At 40.5% G+C, this 20499-nt stretch overlaps 1 protein-coding gene across 3 annotated transcripts in view; it reads left to right on the top strand.

Annotated features, from left to right (window-relative positions):
• The window catches only part of SCN8A (sodium voltage-gated channel alpha subunit 8), a 118723-nt gene that overhangs the window by 22721 nt on the left and 75503 nt on the right, over window positions 1-20499 (top strand). For 2 of the 3 annotated variants that reach the window (XM_064591230.1, XM_064591229.1), the window contains exons 2-7: window positions 1803-1921; window positions 3935-4024; window positions 4653-4781; window positions 6540-6631; window positions 17627-17848; window positions 18898-18961. In XM_064591230.1, the coding sequence (XP_064447300.1) occupies window positions 1803-1921; window positions 3935-4024; window positions 4653-4781; window positions 6540-6631; window positions 17627-17848; window positions 18898-18961 (716 nt within the window). Of the gene's footprint in view, window positions 1-1802; window positions 1922-3934; window positions 4025-4652; window positions 4782-6291; window positions 6384-6539; window positions 6632-17626; window positions 17849-18897; window positions 18962-20499 lie in introns of all 3 variants that reach the window. The other variant, XM_064591231.1, reaches the window with a different exon arrangement.

The following is a 20499-nucleotide window of genomic DNA, read 5'->3' as shown; positions in this document are numbered from 1 at the left end:
GGCAGTGTGTCCTCTTCTATTTTCTCGAAGAGTTTGCAAAGGATTGGTATTAATTCTTTAAACATTTGGTAGAATTCATCAGTGAAGCCATATGGTCCTGGGCTTTTCTTTGTGGGGGTTCATTTTTTTAATGCAAGGTGCAGAAGAGTATTTATAGTAAAATCCCATCTGAGAGAGAAAGAGAGTCTTTTTAAGGCTGTATCTGTGTGCTTGTATTTACACAGAAAAGTTCTGAAAAGATGTATAAAAAAAGATATATAAGCAGCAAAGGTTATCTTTGGGTAGGGAGATAGAACTTCAGTCTTCTGTGCCTTATATACAATTACAAGCAGGTATTGCTTGACATTTTTCGAAGAGCCTACTTAGAATGGCTAACATTGACCATTTGCTCTTTCATCCACACAGTGAGGTGCTAGTGCTGTGTACTTGCCCCTGGCCTCGTCTCCTTAGAAGCTCCATCTCCTAGGCCACCCGCATCTCCAGCTTCATAGTCTGCTGCACCCCTTCGCTGTTCCTCCTCCATCAACACTGGATTACCTGTCAGCTCCCTGAGAACGACCCACAATTATGTGCTAATGTGCCTCCTACCTTCTTTTCTATTCCCTTTCCCTTTCTATTAACCCTTTATCTGCCAGCCCTTCCCCTAGTATCCTTGAAACCCCTTCCAAATATTAGGTACTTTCCTTTGTGAACACCTTCCAGTTCACACTCCTCCCTTTCACTCTCTACCCAAGGGGGAGAAAAAACTCTCCCTCCTGCTGCCTCTCATGTATTGCACATATTTTTGTTATTGAACTTTGTATTTACCCTGCATCATAATTACTAGTTCACATATATGGCTTCCCTAAAAGTACAGTTTTATCCAATTCTGTAACCCAGAGTTTAGCACAAAACAGATGCTCAGAAGTACTTTGAATTGAATTCATGAGACAAGAAAAGGCATTGTGGGTAGGATGAGCAATGTGAGCAAAGGCCAAAATTATGAGTTACTATAACATGTACTAGTTTGGCAAGACAGGAAGATTCATGTTGGGAAACATGTTTGAATGATTTTGGCAAGGCTGATTGATCATGGAGGCTCTTAAAAGCCAGATAGAGTAGACTTGGTAGGTAAATACTGGCAGAATGAAGAGCTCTTCTCACTTACTTCGAGTCTTTGCTCATTTCTTCTCAGTAAGCTTACTTGACCACCTCCTTTAAAACGGATCACCTCTCCATTCACACGTCCCCTGACCCCAGCACTCTGTGTCTCCCCTTCCCTCATCTTCCTCCCTTTTCCATAGCACTTACCACATTGTATATCATTTACTTATTCGTTATGCTTTTTATCTGTTATCTGTTTTCCCCATTAGAATATAAGCATCCTGCACCATGGTAGCCTTGTTCACTGCTGTTTCCCAAGCATCTAGAACATGGCCTGGAATGTAGTAGGGATGTAGGAAACATTTGTTGGGTGAACAAATCCTGACTTAATGATCTTCAGTATCTTGTCCAGAGCTGGCAGAGTACAGCCTAGGTGTAATTCAAATGGTTTGTTTCTGAAAGAAAGAAAGAAAGTTATAGAAATGTATAAAACTGCTAAGATAGTGCCCACTGTGTATTATGTATATAATCTGGGGCAGGGCAGGGGAGGGTGGGGAGGGAAAGAGAGATACGGCTCCTTAAGTTTTCTTGCCTTAGAAACCAAACTGGGAAGGCAAAATTACAAGTACATTTGAGTTTATTTCTTGCCTAGAAAAATGTTGTTGCGTGTGGTGATTAATTCCCATGCTTTAATAATTTCTCTTTTTCTTTCTCCACAGACCTTTGTAGTATTAAACAGAGGGAAAACTCTCTTCAGATTTAGTGCCACGCCTGCCTTGTACATTTTAAGTCCTTTTAACCTGATAAGAAGAATAGCTATTAAAATTTTGATACATTCATATCCTTTTCTACGAATGTGGAGTGAGTGCAGCATTTGCATGGTCACTGGTATATAGTATATGTTTCTGAACTTTGACAATTGAATTATATATTAAGTGTTTTATCAGTAGTGTCGTTGAAAGTTTGAGTGACCTTCTGCCAGATCCTGAGCTGAGCTTCAGCAAATTCTTTTTTCCTAGGATGATATCCTGGTAATCTGGAATTTTGTTGGTATCGTGAAGAGAAACAAATTAAGACAGTAACCTGTAACTTTTTAAAGTGCTCAGAGTTCAGTAATTTCATCCTGAGGCAAACGATTCAGTTCTTTAATGCAAGTTCAATATTAGAATTTTTGGAAGGCCACTTCTTGAGTACAAAGTGTTGAATGAATGCTTTAGAGATTTGCCTTGAATATTTCTGATTTCTTGAGCAGTGTGTATGGAAAGTGCCTGAGATAGTTTCTCAGATTAAATGGCCTCCTCGGTATAGAGTTTAGATCTAGATTGCAAGCCTGCTATGAGTCTTTTCCGGTATTTTTACTCCCCTTCAACAGAAAATGCCAGTTTATTCATGTGGCCTGACTTTTATATCTTATGAATATAGGGGGGTGTATGACAGATGAAAAATTATGTGAGGAGTTTAGCAACTTTGCATAATAACTTTAAATTTTATGATTGGTGTTTAGTTTGTTGGTACTTAGTCCCGTGCTTCAAAGGATATTTTATTCTCCGAGTAGGATGAGGAAGGTGGCAGTTGCAATTTAGTAAACTGGTTTGCTGAGCTGTTGCCACATTTTATTAATTCTAAGAATTTAGCAGCATGATTCTGAAATCTGTGGTTTACAAGGACCATAGTTCTGAAACCTAAAGGTTTACAAAGAATCAATAATTCACAGTGGACTTCTTCCCTTTTGTTGGATCAGAAGACAGTGTCTTTTTCTCTTCTAACCAGAATGTGTTCTTATTCCCGGAAGAAAAATTGAGCTGTAGTGAAGAAAAATCAGCTGTAATAAGTATTTTTTCTTTTAAAAACTCCATTTGTAGAGTGAAGATAGTGAATGCCATTAGCAAGAGAGAGTGAGTTAGCAACAAATGAGATATGGCTTCTGTGCTTGTTAAAGTGACAGTCTGAGTTTGAGTAACTCACATGCTGACCTAAAGGAGTTTATTTTTTCTCAGTAGACAAGAACAGAAAGGGCTGAGAAAAATCTCGATTGGAACTGAAAAGGCAGCAAACTGGTTTGCTATCCATAAACATTCCTGGACATTTTCAGAATGATCAGATGAATCTACCCCATTATCTAAATCTTAGGAGTATGGTGGTGCATATATCCTTGAAATCCTTGCCCAACAGGCCATGACTGGTTTCCCAGATTGTTCAAATGCCACACTTAGAGGCTGTTGCCTTGCCCTCTAAGGACAATTCAGCCCTTTGGAGAACTAGGGGGGAAAATGAACCCTTTTGGTCTATACCTGAAACTAACGTAACATTGTGTGCCAACTATACTTCAGTTAAAAAAAAAAAAGTGAACCATTAATGTAGATTTTCAGATAACTAGTTATGCAAGATAAGATAACTAACTTAACAATAAATGAGTACTGAATAATATAGATTAGATTTAGTGTATTTTCTCACCTGATGACTTTGGCATCTGGTAGACTGGTAGACTTCTGGTTACTGTGTATACAGGTATTTAGAGGCTTATTCCATAGCCGAGGCTAAAGTGGCAAGAGGTGGGGGGGGGGGTAATGTTTTATCCAAAAGGAGTAGAGCAGTGACAGCCCTTTTGAAAGAAAGAGAGTGGCTCTCCTGCTGTGTCCCCCCACAGTTCTCTGGTCAGGTGTGGATACATATGGCAGCATTCTGTGTTCATGGGGGCTTCCATTATCACCTTGCCATTTCCTTGTCCTCTGTGCTTTGTCTCCTTTCAGGTTACTGACTTAATTCTCATGATATCCAATGTGAAATGTGTTTGCTTTCTGAGGAAGAAAACAGGCCAGATTTTGTATATTCTCCCTTGACTCTTTTCTACAGTATTTAGCATGATCATTATGTGCACTATTTTGACCAACTGTGTATTCATGACTTTTAGTAACCCTCCTGAATGGTCCAAGAATGTGGAGTAAGTAGCTCATTTATTTATTTGTCTGCTTGCTTGTTTTAAAGATTTTTACACACCAAATCTTGCTTTGCACAGTTTATCCATCAAGGAAAAAAATTGGTTTTTTCCCACTCTTTACTTCACAGAGAGGGGTGAGGATCCATGTGGAATTTAGGAAATATCCTTAGAAGTCAACTCTAGAAAGAGAAAGTGCGCTCTGGAAGTTACTGCCCTTCACCTCCATCCTCTCCTGTGCTGGCCAGTGCCTTTGACTTGCTGCCCCAGCGCCATCTTGTGCCCTCAGTTAGTCCCTCATGGCACTGCCTTCTTCTCCAACATGAGATTTCCTTTTTTTTTTTTTTTACTTGTCTAAAGTTAAAAATAGCTCTGGGGCCTCCTCACCTGGTTCAAAATGATCACCTCCTAGATGGCACCCAGTACAACATTCTAAAGTTCTTAGTTTTGTGTTTCGGTAAGTTTCCTTCAAAGCATCACTTTCTCTTCCTGCCTTTCTTTCTGCTGCATTGGCTGTGCCCGTTCTGTTTTGTGTCTACTAACTGAAGCCACGTTTCAGGCTGTTATCTTAAAAGATTCATTTAAAGTTTCTGTCTGTTCAGAAATTACCTCAAGCTCTCCATTTCTTCGACAGGTACACATTCACAGGGATTTATACATTTGAATCACTAGTGAAAATCATTGCAAGAGGTTTCTGCATAGATGGCTTTACCTTTTTACGGGATCCGTGGAACTGGTTAGATTTCAGTGTCATCATGATGGCGTAAGTTGTCTGCTTACTTTATTGATGTTCTGGGTGTAATTATGTATGTGTGGTTGTATGCCTGGTTGTGTTTGTAAGTGTGTTTGTGGCCAGTTATCAGAGGAATTAATGGATAACCATGTAAGGCCAAACAGGCTTATGCCTGTGATTCTTGCTGATGAGGGCAATGACAGCATGTTTATATGGGAGAAGGTAAGCCAAGGCTTTACCTAGGAAAGAAAGTAGCAAGTGATTTTCCATTGACATGCTCTCATATTTTCTTCCCCCTTATAACACTGACCAAGGTTTGCACGCTTATCACCATGGGGCCTTGGTGAAGATTTGAAATTTTTTAGGCGTTAACCTTAAGCTGAAAATCAGTTTCCTGGGTATGTTAATATCGCATGCAATTTCATGAGGCTGGTCCAGATGTTGCAGACTTGAGAGCACAATTTAGAGTTAAAACACGAGCCAAGGTATCCAAACTGGTCACTTCCTAAGGAAGTACTGACCAGAACTTCAAACTATTGTGAGAGAGCAGTATAACTCCACATTAGTATGCTAGCTGCATGTTTGTATACCTGTATCTCTTTGGGAAATGTAACTGATGGTAGAAGAGTTATAGCAGACTTTACTATTTGCATTTTCAGGTGGGGAAGCACTTTGTGGTATGGTAGGGAGTAAGGGTGTTGTATAGATTGTGTGTGTGCATGCAGATGTGTAAGAGATTGAGTAAGTTTGTATATATATGGGTCTGAGCATCAGAAAGATGTATTTCAACTGTAAAATGTGAATGAGTGAACGATATGCATTGAATATTTGAAACTGAAACTTTGACTTTCTGTTATATTAAGGCAATTTCTAGCTTTCCAACATTATGAATACACACTGGTGTTCATTTAAAATTTAAGTGTCCTTGCTGGGCACAGAGCTGGTGATAAAATGGGCACTTAACACACTATTTGCTTTGATCCCATGATCCTGAGTCCTGCTTTTGTATGTCACGGGTACTTCATCAGTAGATGTGACTGCAAAGATATGCATACAACTCTTGGATAAGTCATATATATAGACATTTAGGCACTTTTGCCATTGTCAACTAGGGAGTTATTTAATGTAAATTTGTTTTTATGGGGCTTCTGCTGCAGAAATTTGTCTCCTTTTTCCTAAGAAATTGTTCACAAAGCTTGGAGACATAAGCCTTTGATACCTCCTGGCCTTCCTTTTTACTAAAAATAATGAATGGACCGAGAGTAGTCATTCTGATTGGGATCTACACAGCACGATGCTGATTAAGAGAGTAAGCCCTCGGAACCTCCTGGTTGTATCAGTTCTTTCAAATATTCTTTTGAATTCTCCTTGCCCAGTTGAAAAAAGAAGTGTGTTCTTTAAGTGTTTATATTTTGAAATTTTCTTTTTCAACAACAAAAAGAATGAAACCATAGCTTGTATATAAGACCCTTTCTTCCCCCCATTGTCAAACCCTCGCCCAGTGGTACCATTACAAGTTAACTTTGGTTTGATTCTGCAGGTATATAACAGAGTTTGTAAACCTAGGCAATGTTTCAGCTCTACGCACTTTCAGGGTACTGAGGGCTTTGAAAACTATTTCGGTAATCCCAGGTAAGATGGCCCGGGGTTGGTGTTAGGTGTTGGGTTAGGGCCCTGACGTGACGTATTGTACTTTTTGTTTTGTTGTGGTTTTGTTTTTTTCCTTCGGTGTTTGTGTTCGTGTCTGTGTTTGTCATTTGTGTCTGTGTGTGACCTCCCTTACTACAGATATGTGACAGAGTTTGTGGACCTGGGCAATGTCTCAGCGCTGAGAACATTCAGGGTTCTCCGAGCTTTGAAAACTATCTCTGTAATTCCAGGTGAGAAAATTTACACACAAAACTGACTGCCTCATTTCCTCTTTGCCCTCCATTCATTTTGTCCACCACATTCTAAACTGGCGTCAGCACACTTGACATGGCCTTGCATTGCGCATGTTTTTCCTGGGAGACGTTCTCTGGAATGGCCCTTTGGTCCTAAGGCAGATTCAATGGCAGTGCTTTGCCAGGCATGCAGCCCCCATTCCATCCATGCTTTGAAAAAGCACGTGCTTATAAATCACTTGGATCTTCCACAATTTGAAAAACTTGTCACAGAGCTAGCTGTCTCTTTGTACATAAATCATTTGCTTCCTGGCCTCATGGAATTACAGTAAATTTAACATTCACCGTCATCCCATTGCTTGTGATTTCTAGGCTTCCTGTCGCATGGTTTGCTGATGGGATGTTATTCAGTGAAGTATACTTTTATTGTTACTGTGTTAATGGAATTATTTAACCACAGAAGACCCCTACCCTGTTAACTAGTCCAGTCTTAGAGCCAAATTGAAGAGCCTTGGATTTAGTGAACTGAACTTTAGTAATCACTAGCACATCCTATTGCTGTCTGTTTCACTGGAGTAAGAACCAGTAGACATCTACTATGTATGTATTCAGAGGCCATTCTCAAACACAAATCCCAATGAAAGCTTGTGCAGATGCTGTTAAAAACAGTGAAAGGTAAGATAACATAGATATGTCTGAATGTACGGGCAAACAACAAGGACAGAAACTTGAGGGAAAAAAAGGAATCAATCAGTGGGTGGTTGTGGAGTAGTTAATTGACAATCGTTTCATAATTTTTGTCTTTTTCTTTTGGTCCTAGTTGAGTTAGCCCAGTAGTTCTTAACTTTTTGAAGGTTTTGGATCCTTTTGAGAATCAGGGGGAAGTTCCCAGACCCCGCTGAAACCCATCTATGGACCCCATGTTGAGATCCTTAATTTAATTTAAATCCTTACTACCAGGTAGTGCTTAACTGTTTTTCCTAAAGGCTGGTCTTGAAATCTGGAAGGAAAGATACTTGAGCTAGTCTTGCAAGCCTGAGATACACGGGCAGTAACGTGGCAGAAATCAAGCGTGTGCGCCTGCCAACTGGACTCTGGTTCCGTTCAGGGGCTTTCAGGGAAGATTCCCAAGGGACCAAGCTTCCCACTGCACTTTTGTAGAAACAGGGACATGAAGAACAGAAGCATCCTGTTCCTGGCTTCACGTGGCTCTTCTGGTGGCTGACTCACAAATATTCCTCTTTTCCCCTTTTCAACTTTATCTGAATGTCAGACACAGAGAGAGGGAAGCACAAAGGTAGAGTCCTGCAGAGGGCTGACTTGGAATGTGGCTTTCTGAGAGCCTCAAGGAAGGTAAACCTCAGTTTCTCCATTTACAAATCTGGGCATGACGTGGGCCAGTAAATTCGGGCCCTACTGAAAATGAATTCTTTTATAGTTAGCAATGGGAGCTTTCTCCCTATCAACTAGAGGCTGGGCATCAGTTGGAGTATATTCTTGGGAAAAAAACTACAACCCTGACTTATCAAGGTTCAGTTCCTAGCCATTTTAAATCCATTTGACAAAAAAGTGAAGCTCATTCTCCAGGCAACCTCACACAGCTCATTGATGGTAGTTTAACCCTTAGGCAGGCCTTGTCTTATTTCTTCAGGCATCTGGAGCACCAAATCTTTACTTTCATTTACCCTCTTCTCTCTTTCTTGTCTGGCCTCTTTTAAATATGATCCCATGTTTTCTGCTCACTTCCCCCAACGTACTCTGCAAGGCATCTGTCTCTTTATGTTCTTGTGATCTGAAAACTTCTCTTCCAGAATTAAATTGGAAAGCTGCATTCTGTTCACTAACTAGGGCAGCAGATGCTATCTCTGGTCTAGCTCTTAGCTTCTGTCTCTGCTGTATGGATAGCTTCTGACCACAGCATTTCTGCAAGGTAACTCTTGACTGGCGTCATATTACTTATCCTTACTATTAAATTATTGATCTATCTACCTATCCATCTATAAAATATATTTGTAAACACATAGTAGTGCTCCATAAATGATTTTAGTGTAGCAATTATTATTATAAAGAAGAAACCTAAACCCAAAGAAAGGGTTTATATCAAGGCTTAGACCTCAACTTCACAATTTGAAATAGATTCCTGATTCCTGTTTCTAGAAACACCCCCACTCGAGCTGGCTTTGTGAAGTTGACTGGGATGCAAAATAACTCTAAGGGATAATAAAGCCAATAATAGATCTCTGTCAGTGAGTGGTATAATTGATACATGAATTAAAGTGTGACTTTTTATGCCAAGTCCTTTCACTCCCCGTACTATTTATAGAGGACTATTGCCCTGTTCCTACCTGCCTGTGAACCAGCTCTCCTTTCAAGGTGGGAGCACCATTGTATGAGTCACTAGACCCGGTGCCATCTCTTGATTGGAAATCTCCGTCATTCTGACTCTATTGTAGAACCAGGCCTTCGTCCCCTCTTAGTGAAAGCCATTGTTGTGCATACCAAGTTTTCTCATGGATCAGTTCAGCGAGATTGGTGCTCTCTTTACCTTTTCCTGTTCCCAGTTTGATTGTAGGCTTTTGCTGAAGCTGCCAAAAACAGAAGTGAGAGCAACCACAGAACTGACATGGGGTCTGCAAAATCCCACAAAGCCTTCAGCTCCCTTCATGAGAGTTTTCCTTTCCTGGACAACTCACCCACTTACCTGGGCTGACGCTGCCCTCCCTCTTTGCACCTTTGGTAGATAGTCTGAATGTGTCAGTGTGGTCAGGACTCCCAGAAGATGGGACAGTGCAGTGCATCAGTTAGGTCCAGCCTTTTGGATAAGAGGTGCTTTGATTTAGGGCCTTCTAGTGACTTAGAAAAGACCAAACCCGCATTCTGACCCTTTTATTTGCTGACTGAAGACCTAGATATGTATCACACATGGTTTCCCTTCTGCTTCGGAGGCCTTGGCTTGAAGAACAGTGCATGCAAACTGCAATTACAGGAAAAGACCCTTCCTACATTTTATTTGGTCCAGAATTTGCTGGATTCAACTTGACATTGAAGTATTCTGTGTAGAAATTCATGTCTTAAAACTTTGTTTTCAGGGCACCTGCGTGGCTCAGTTGGTTGATCATCTGACTCTTGGTTTCAGCTCAGGTCATGGTCTCTGGGTGGTGGGAATCGAGCCCCGCGTCAGGCTCTGTGCTCAGCACAGAGTCTGCTTGTCCCTCTCCCTTTGCTCCTCCCTCCCACCCCGTCTCTCTCTCTCTCTCTCTCTCAAATAAATAAATAAAATCTTTAAGCAAGCAAACAAAAACTTTGTTTTTGCTTTATATTCATTTGGGGCCTGGGCATAAAAATGAGCTTCCGAGTGACTTTGTCAGAAGTTTCATCTTCTGCATGTTTTAACCATGTGCCACAGGACTGACATGCCCAAAGATAGGGCAGAAATCTCAAAGCAGGAATCTGAGGTTTTTCCTACTGAGTAGCATTTAGTGGTATAAATAAAACCAGTTGGGACAGTCTTACTTGCCAGGTGCTTCTCAGTTCTATCATCGTTTCAGCGACTCCCGAAAAGCACTGCTTCTCTATTTGCCAACACTAGTTTAATACCATTTTGCTTTCTTTATTTTTTTTTAAAGATTTTATTTATTTATTTAACAGAGAGAGACACAGCGAGAGAGGGAACACAAGCAGGGAGAGTGGGAGAAGGAGAAGCAGGCTTCCCGCAGAGCCGGGAGCCCGATGCGGGGCTCAATCCCAGGACCCTGGGATCATGACCTTAGCTGAAGGCAGACGCTTAACGACTGAGCCACCCAGGCACCCCTCATTTTGCTTTGTTTAGAGTTATAATTTGTTGATTCTTTTTCCCTTTGATTTTTTATTTCTGTGCTTTCATTTCTGTTACTTTCTCTCCTTACCTGTGGTATCAGATAAGAAGCAGGAAAAATGATGGGCCCTTCTTTTACCCACCCTGGTATTCACAAAGAAAGCATTTTCTTCAGACATATGCATTATGAATATGGCAATTTCTGCTGCACAGTGAAGGGGGATAGAAAGTGTTTTCAGACTATATTTAGATTCCTTGTTTCCTTTATAATATTCTAGTTTTTAATCCAGTTGCTTTTGTATTTCTCCTTTTCCCATTGCTTCTCAGAAAAGATAACTGAAGTTGAACACAGTGGTCTTACTTGGGAAAACACTTCAGTCTCAAAGGATCCCACTGACTCACGTTTGGGAGCTAGTTTAAGTTTTGCTCAGACTTTGTGATACAAATCTGGTCTTGAGTAAATAAATCTGCCTCCAAATCTCTCCCAAATTATTCTTGATCTAAAGAACCCTCAAGAATATCATTGTAAGGGACATCTGGGTGGCTCAGTCGGTTAAGAGTCTGCCGTTGGCTCAGGTCATGATTCCAGGGTCCTGGGATCGAGTCCCATGTCAGGCTCCCTGCTCAGCTCTGCCTCTCCCCCTGCTCATGCTCTCTCTCTCTCTCTCAAATAAATAAAATAAAGAATATCATTGTGAAGCTTGAACCTGCAGCAGGAAAATTGACCTGGCACAACTTTACCCTAGGGCTTGTCTGGACCAAGCCAGACTTTGGGAATTGGGGAGCTTTTTTCCCTGGGGGTGAGAACTGCTTGTTACTGCTCTTGAGACCCATTCCAATGTTAATTTTGTAGAATTAGCTCATGTTGCTTCAAACCAGACAGATTTCTCAACCTGAGCCACAAGCTAGGAAATATAAATTTACTTTATTTATAATCTAGCATCACCACTGTGTAAGATTTTGATCCCAGTATGCATGGCTGGTTTTTCAGGACTTGGCACATAAGCAGGCTTTTTTCATTTGTCCAAGGGATTTCTGGGCATCATGAAAGGTGACAGGAGGTTCAGAGGTGTGTTTGGATATAGAGGCTTCACCTGCTTCTCAAAATTCCTCAAATGTCCCAACTTCCTCTCTGGTAGCTGACATTTCTGTACATTGGGTCCAGCTGTCTTTTCTTGATCTGTAGTAAATGTATTAGCTGCTCCTGCCCAGACTCATCCCAACGCTAGTTAATGTTAGCCTTTTCCAAGAGTTCTCGCTGTCCAATTTGCCCCCACGGGGCTTCTGTTGCACACTCTGTGTGTAGGAGTTGTTTGAAGGAGCATTCTGCTCTGTTTGGGATAATCAGTTTCCAATCAGTATCTTGCTTGTTCTGGTATGTGGTGTTGTGAGCCAGTAGAAGAAGCAAGGCAACTTCTCCTCACAGCCAGAACAGTGGCATTTTCCATTCTTGCACGCATCAGGTCAGGAATTCTACCAGCAACTTCTTACTTTATTGATCTGTGTTGGTGGTAACAGGGAGCACTTTTGCCTGGCTGCATTTACTAGTGCGTGTCAGTCACTGCTAGCAAGACTATAGAGCTTGAGCTCAAGAACGGCATTATATGAAAGACCATCAGGTCCATGAAAAGATCCTCAATATCACTAGTCAGTAGGGAAAAGCAAATTAAAACCATAATGAGATATCACCTCACACAAGTTAGAATGGCCATCATCGAAGAGACAAGATCGCAAACACTGGCATGGCTGTGGAGAAAAGGGAACCCTTGCACACCGTTGGGATTAGTAAATTGGTTCAGCCACTATGGGAAACAGTATGAAGGATCCTCAAAAATTAAAAATAGAACTACCATATGATCCAGCAACTCCACTTCTGGGAATATATCCAAAGGAAACGAAAACACTAACTCAAAAAAGATATCTGCACCCCATGTTCATAATAGCATTATTTACAATAGCCAAGACATGGAAACAATCTAAATGTCCATTGATGGATGAATAGATAAAGTTGTGAGATATATACACAATGGAATATTATTCAGGTATAAAAAAAATGAGGAAATCCTACCATTTTTGACAACATGGATGAACCTTGAAAAGTTGGACAGAGAAAGACAAATAAATACTGTATGATCTCACTGATGTATGGAATCTACAAACAAACAAACTCATAGAAAAAGAGATCGGACTTGTGGATACCCGAGGAGGCAGAGTGGGGGGGGAGGAGGAATTGGAGGAAGGTTGCCAAAAGGTACGGACTTCCAGGTATAAGAAAGAAAGTGCTAGGGATGTAATGTACAACATGAGAGCTATAGCTAACACCACTCCCTGATACATAGGAGAGCTGTTAACAGTAACTCCTGAGAATTCTCATCACAAGGAAACATTTTTTTCCTCTTTTTCTTTTTGTCCCCTTCTCTTTTTATTGTATCTCTATGAGAGGTGGATGTTAGCTAAACCTACGGTGGTAATCATTTCACAATATATGTAAATCAAACCATTATGATGTATACCTTAAACATCTACAATGATGTATGTCAGTTATTTCTCAGTAAAACTGGGGGAGGGAAGAAATGCACTCATAGCCTCATCTCCATGACTTGGCATTGATGTCTGCAAGTACGGTCGCTCACAATCATTAACCCTAATGGAAGGAGGAAGAGTCTTGGCAGAGGCCAAATGACCCAGTGACCATTTACATTTAACATTGCTGTGTAATTGTATGTCTACCTCGGAATGCTAACATTACGCCACACCACCTTCCTTCCTGTGGGACCTGGCTGAAAATCTTGGAGAGTAGGGCGCCTGGGTGGCTCAGATGGTTAAGCGTCTGCCTTCGGCTCAGGTCATGATCCCGGAGTCCTGGGATCGAGTCCCGCATCGGGCTCCCCGCTCTGCGGGAAGTCTGCTTCTCCCTCTGCCTCTCTCTCATGAATAAATAAATGAAATCTTAAAAAAAAGAAAATCTTGGAGAGTAAACTTTTTAGATGGCCATGGTTAGTGTTATTTAGCAGTTATTCTTACTCAATTAAGATTTGTTTCTCTGAGCCCCTATGAAGTAAAAGCAGCTGAATACCATTTCCACCTTAAGCTTTTACTTTAAGCTTCTTGAAAGCTGAAAGAACTCTCACCAAGGAGTTGATCTAAACCTCAGACTTCAGAAGAAAACACTTGAAGCTTTTTTTTTTTTTTTTTTTAGCCTTCTTGACTCATGTTTATAGATTTCTTCAGCAATGACTTCTGGTTTATGGAGAAAAGATTTTAAACCAACTGACTGAGAGCATTTAGGTCTATCCCCAGGAAAATGATGAGTTCCATGTATGGTTGGTGTATTAGTTGAACATCTTTGGTTGCAAGTGAAAGGATACATGAAGGGCTGGAATGCTTCTGGGCTTCTGGAAGCCAGTGAAACCAGAATGCAGCGCCAGAAAGCTCCAGAGACCAGGAAGTATTTTTTCTTCATGTTTTTTCTCTCCATGTGTCTATTTCCTTTTTCTATCTCTTAGCTTACTAACTGCCTTTACTTCTCAGACATCCTAATATAATGACAGAATATGGCTACCACTTAGTTCCCAAATTTACATGTTACCATTCCTTCCACTTGAAAAGACTACTAGACTGTCTTTTGTCCCATGTTAAGTTCCCAGAGGAAAAGATCAGGATTTAGGTCAGATGTCCACCCTGACATTTATAACCTATTAATAGACGGTCACTTCCTACAAATAAGACTGCTAGGGGCCCTGCTTTATAAAACAGGATAATTTGAGCCTCATGGCCTAATAATTTCCTGTTAAATGGGCTTGGAACTGTCCGGAGAGTTCCCACCCCAGGAAAATTAGATTAGACTCACGCTAAAATTGTATTTTTTTAAATTTGATTGATTGATTGATATCACAAATGCATTGGTTTGACTATTTTGTAGTATTATACTCTTGTTACCAATACAAATGACAGCTTATAGTTCCTGTCTCCATTCATTTAAAATGGAAATAGTAATGGCCTTGAACAATCATCCAGTGTTCAGATCAGTGATTGTCTGAACCATTCAGGGAAGATATAAGCTCTTCTCAAGGAAATCCAGGAAAAGAAACTACAACCATCCTTCAGTGACCTATTCAACTATTTCTTTTTTTTTAAATCATGCTTTGACTTTGAAAACAGAACTGTGTAATTTTAGGAACCTAGACTTGAATTATTGACCTAGTATAGGCCCACCTCAACCGAGCCAAATACAATCAAGAACTTTTCTATTCCTCAGCAACTTATGAAAATAAGTCCCATAATACTGAAACAGCTTTTATTTCTTGATGGTTGCTTTCTATTTTATACCACCAGCATCTTCTTACTTACCTGTGTGACTATGATACAGTTTCTCAGGGCCTTCGGAATAAGATTGAAATTTCAGCTACTTAATCTTGAAGAAATAAATATCTCTGCCCTATTTTAAAAGACTTTTAAAGAAGATTCTTCAGCTTTTCCTCTACTGCCCACTGCCACATACTCCTGTGTGTATCCACATTCTGTGTATAAGAAAATGAGGTGGGACCTTGAATTTGTTCTGATATACAGTGGGTCATAGCTAATGACTGAGCCAGGACCGGAGTTCCTACTTTCTGATTTCCTGTCTGATGCTCTTTTTGAACAGTCTTTTTTTTTTTTTTTTTTAAGATTTTATTTTAAGAGAGAGAGAAAAAAAGAACACGATCAGGGGGAGGGGCACAGGGAAAGGGAGAAACAGACTCCCCACGGAGCAGGGAGCCTGATGTGGGACTCGATCCCAGGACCCCGAGATTATGACCTGAGCCAAAGGCAGACACTTAGCCGACTGAGCCACCCAAGTGCCCCTGCACAGTCTTATGAGGAGAAAAGAATCAGGTTAGAAATGTCTTGTGTCCTATGCCTTGAATGTAGACAAGTTCTTCCTAATCCCTTTGGTGGCCGCAGTCTCCATGGAAGGTCCATTCTATAAGAAAACACAGGCCTTTGCATACTTTTGTGTCTCTACAATCTTAATTCATAGCTCTTTTTTCTTTATTTCCTCTTAGATTCCTTTCAGGGTATCTGTGTGAGAGGAAAGAAAATTTCTCATTCATTTGCTCTTTAAATAAAAATATGTTAAGTACATGCTTTGTGTCAGGTCCTATGCTAGGCATAGCATGCATTACTATTATTGGACTCAGATAGAAAATTCTGTTGAGGGAGCGCCTGGGTGGCTCAGTCGGTTAAGTGTCTGCCTTCAGCTCAGGTCATGATCCCAGGGTCCTGGGATCGAGCCCCACATCGGGCTCCCTGCTCAGCGGGGAGGCTGCTTCTCCCTCTCCCTCTCCCTGCTGCTCTGCCTACTTGTGCTCTCTCTCTCTGTGTCAAATAAATAAATAAAATCTTTAAAAAAAAAAAAAAAAGAAAATTCTGTTGAATTCTACTTTAAAAATTCTAGGTGATTACTTGCAAAACACAGCAAAGAGCTGTCATGTCCATACTCCCCATTAGATCACCATGATACGAGGTTAGCCATGCAGTGTCATTATCCCAATCATATCTCTTTGATGAGGGCAATGTGTGTAATAGTGATAGCTCGCAAGTGTTAAGTGCCAGGTACTATACTTGGTATTTTACGTTCATCATCTTATTTAAGCCTCACAACAACCCGGTGATGGGTGTTGTAAATACCTTCTTATAGATGAATAAACTGAGGTTCAGGCAAAAATGGTTAACATTTAAGTCATTTACTGTGTACCAGGTACTGTGTTAGGTGCTTATATGAATTATGCTTAATCCTTACAAGAGCCCTATGATGGTCAACATAATTATTCCCATTTTAAAGATGAAAAAACTAGGATTCCAAGAGGTTAGGTATATTGCTCAGGTCATACTAGTAAGTGGTCTAACTTAGTTAAGAGTAGTAATTATACACCTAGCTTCACACTTCAAAGCCAAGATTAGGATTTCTCTTGAATTTTAGTCTAATATTCCTGCCTTCAGAAGTGGATCATGGGTGAGATCACTCTTGAGTCCTATGTGTCAAGGCACTGGGACTGCCTTCCGTCTGTCCTGGTACACTGGCCTCCCTGGAGGGCTCAGTGCTTTGTTGGCCATTTCCTATGGATGGCCTGATGTCTGAGCGTGCCCAGGAGAGTCTTAAACAGAATCCGTTTTGACCCAAACATCATGAACCCACCACCATGTTTTCCTGTGTCTCCTATCACTGATACCTCCCTTATAGTTGAGAAAGCTACACGCAGGTTCAAATTTGAACCAGTGGCTTGTATTTAAACCTCAAATTCAAGTGGGTTAGATTTTGTTTTGTTTTGTTTTCAATCTAGGACAGAAAAAAAGCCAGTTGTAGAGAACAGGGCATATATGTGGTCCAGAGAAGGTGTATTTGTAAATGGAAAGGCAAACTGTAAATACTGGGTTGATAATAATTAACCTTTTCAATACATTGGTATTTCCAGAACCCTTGGGAAAATATTTATCGTACTTTCTCACAACTTGGCTTTTAAACTTTCCAGTAGTTCTCTGTCCAGCCAGGAGACCTCCTCAATCCCTGATCTTCTCATTTGTTTATTCAGTGAATATTTACTGAGTACCTGCTGTGGGTTAGGCAGTCTAGATACAGTTGTGAATGAGACAGATAAATAATTAATTATAAGCATGATAAATGCTATAGAGGAAAGTATAAGGTGCTATTAAATTATTAATAATAATGGGGGAGGGAGAAGAATTGAAAGTCAGGGAAGGCTTTCTGAGGGAATTGCTATTTAAGCTGAGCCTGAAGAATGAAATGGAGTTAGGCGGGTAGGACAGGGGAATGGAAGGAAGCATTCCAGACAGAGGGAAGAGTATGTATGAATGCTCTGAGGCAAGTAAGAGCCTGACTCATTTGAGGAGCTAAGCAGCAGTCAGACCCAGGAGAGTACTTCCAGGAGGAAAAGAGCCGCATGTTGGAGAAGGAACTTTCTTTTTCTTCTTAAAAATTATTGACTTAAGAATTAATACTTCTGGAAAAATTGATAATATTGCTGACCCATTGTTATTCCCACGGCATAAGAGAGAGAGTGGCCATGGTTCAAGGGTGGTGCTGTGGGGAGGAGTAGAAGCCAGTAGCTAAGAGGGAGGCTGGGGGAGGTGGGGAGGGCTCTGAAGTGACTCTGATTCTGGGGCTTCTATCTCCTCAGGCCTTAAGACCATTGTGGGTGCCCTAATCCAGTCAGTGAAGAAGCTGTCCGATGTGATGATTCTGACAGTGTTCTGCCTGAGTGTCTTTGCCTTGATTGGACTGCAGCTGTTCATGGGCAACCTGCGAAATAAGTGTGTTGTGTGGCCCATAAACTTCAACGAGAGCTATCTGGAAAATGGCACCAAAGGCTTTGATTGGGAAGAATATATCAACAATAAAAGTAGGTGGCCCCTTCTCTGCAAGGGGCAAAAGACAAGTCTGTCTCTAATTTACATGGTCTGATGCCATCACTGGGCTTTAAAAAGTAGTTGGGGCCAGAAAGGAGTCCAGTGCTACTGAGGTTATTCCCTGTCCTCGGGGTAACACTGTGTTCAGAAGCGTCTCTGGGTTTTTTCTCTCCCTTTAAAACCCAACGTGAAACTCTATAGCTTTTTCACAGGCACCCCTAAACTTTTGCTTTCAAAATCAGGCTTAGGAGTTCGATAAAAATACCTTTTGCCCTAGTTGGGTTACCTCAGATGGTTCAGAAAATGCCTCGTAAGCTCTCTTCATGTTACTATGACCTTAGTAGTCAGCCTGGTGTGGGAAGTCAGGTAAATCTCTAAGTAACCATTTGAGCCCCTTTCAGTGAAGGGGTTTTAATAATTTCATTTCAGGAACCACAGCACTTGGGTCTGCACTAAGGAACATTTGGTGTGGTAGTACTTCCATAAAATAATTGGGAAAATTTAGCAATATCATTGTTCATCACCCTGGAGGAACTAAAGGCACTTAAGTAGCCATTAAAAAAATGTTATTGCAAAGGCAATTTCAGGGACACATACAGGAAAGGGGAAACATGCCTTCTAATTAATACAGGACAATGTAATGTGATTAGTGAGGGTTTTAGCCTCTCTTTGGTAAAGAAAAGTTTAAAGGATAGAAGGCTAAAGTTGTATGGAGGAGTAAAGAGCTCAGAAAACTCACTTTCAGACCCCTTAGACTCAAGCACCAGAAAGTAGCATATAGATGTCAAATATGAGTGGAGGCCAAGTATCTGTGAAAAGGACTTTGGATTAGGGCTATATGGTAGCACTTTTCATTTTTAAGTATATATAAGAAAATAATTAATGGGAAAGAATTCTTACCAGGTTTTACTCTGTCAGAAAAGATTTATATGAGCTAAAATCAGTGACTGTTTCTGCCGGGGCTAGTTAGGAACAGTATAACCTTATTCTCTCATTCACTTAAATCTGCCTTATTCATTTCCTGCTCTTTAAACTTTTCTAGCAAATTTTTACACAGTTCCTGGCATGCTGGAACCTTTACTCTGTGGGAACAGTTCTGATGCTGGGTAAGTAGCTCGCCTAATTTTATTCTTCTCCCTTAAAATAATGTGTCAGATGAAAATGGGCAATATTTTCACTTTTCTTTGTACTCATGTAGTAGATCCTAACTGGGTCTGACATATTGGTTGACTCAGAGTTTCTTCCTGTTTCATATTCGTCCATCCAAAATTGGCATTTCACTAGTAGGTGAATGTGCCTATAGTCTCAAGCCAAAATTAAAAATGTAAAAGGCTAAGGATAGAGTCTATAACACCAGATACCTTGCCTGTCTCTTGTAGACTCCCCTCATTCTATTATAACACGATTAATAAAATATAGAGTAGGGACACTGCCTTGATGATAGATTAGTACCAAGGATGACCCAAAACATAGCAGGCCTGATGGCATGGGGAGGGAACAGAATAGCAACATAATATTTTTCTCCATTTTTAAAAAACATTTTATTTATTTATTTATTTATTTATTTATTTATTTATTTATTTATTTGAGAAAGAGAGCCCACAAGCAGGGGGAAGGGGAGAGGGAGTGGGGAGAAGCAGACTCCCCGCTGAGCACGGACCTTAAGTGGGACAGGATCCCCAGACCCTGGGGTCATGACCTGAGCCAAAGGCAGCCACTTAACCAACTGAGGCACCCAGGGGTCCCCTTTTTTTTTTCCATTTTTAAAATATTGTGGTAAAATACGTAGAACATAAGATTTACTCTTGTAACCATTTTTAAGTGTCCCGTTCAGTAGCATTAAGTACATTCACAGTGTTGTACAACCATCAACACCATCCATCCCCAGTACTTTCCATCTTCCCAAACTGAGACTGTACCCATTAAACACTAAATTCCCATCTTCCCCTCCCAGTCCCCTAGTGACCACCATTCCACTTTCTGTCTCTATGATTTTGACCACTCTAAGTACGTCATGTAAGTGGAGTCATACAGTGATTGTCTTTTTGTGACTGACTTCTTTCACTTAGCATGATGTCCTCAAGGTTTACCCATGTGATAGCATATGTCAGAATTTCCTTCCTTTTTTAGGCTGAATGATATTCCATTGTTTCTGTATGCCACATTTTGTTTATCCATTCATCTGCCAACAGACACTCAAGTTGCTTCCATATTTTAGTTATTGTGAATAATGCTGCTATGAACACAAGTTTATAGCAACATAATGTGAATCTTGATTCTGCTACTTTTAGCTTTGAGACTTTTGGCAAGCCTTTCAACTTAGTTGAGCCTCAATTTCGTCATCTATAAAATGGATTTAATAAGTCACATTCTCAATTCCTCAAAGGGTTATTTTAATGATCCAATTAGATAACATACATGAAAGTGCTTTGTAAACAGAAAATTATATAAATGTGAGGGTGTCAAATCATTATCCAGAGTATATTGGTCCTCTAGGAATTAGTGTTTTAAGATGACCATGACAACTAGAAGTCCGTTTAATTTCTCTATCAAAGTAGATACTAGAAATTACATTGAAATAACTATCAGGTGAATCTAAAAGCAGGAGAACTGATAAAACCAAGGTCACTGAAATCCCCAGTAT

Source organism: Mirounga angustirostris, unplaced genomic scaffold, assembly GCF_029215605.1.
Source record: "Mirounga angustirostris isolate CCGP_5_RB_7025 unplaced genomic scaffold, mMirAng1.0.hap1 SCAF_5, whole genome shotgun sequence".
NCBI classification, from domain to species: domain Eukaryota; kingdom Metazoa; phylum Chordata; class Mammalia; order Carnivora; family Phocidae; genus Mirounga; species Mirounga angustirostris.
This window is presented reverse-complemented; position numbering and strand designations above follow the sequence as displayed.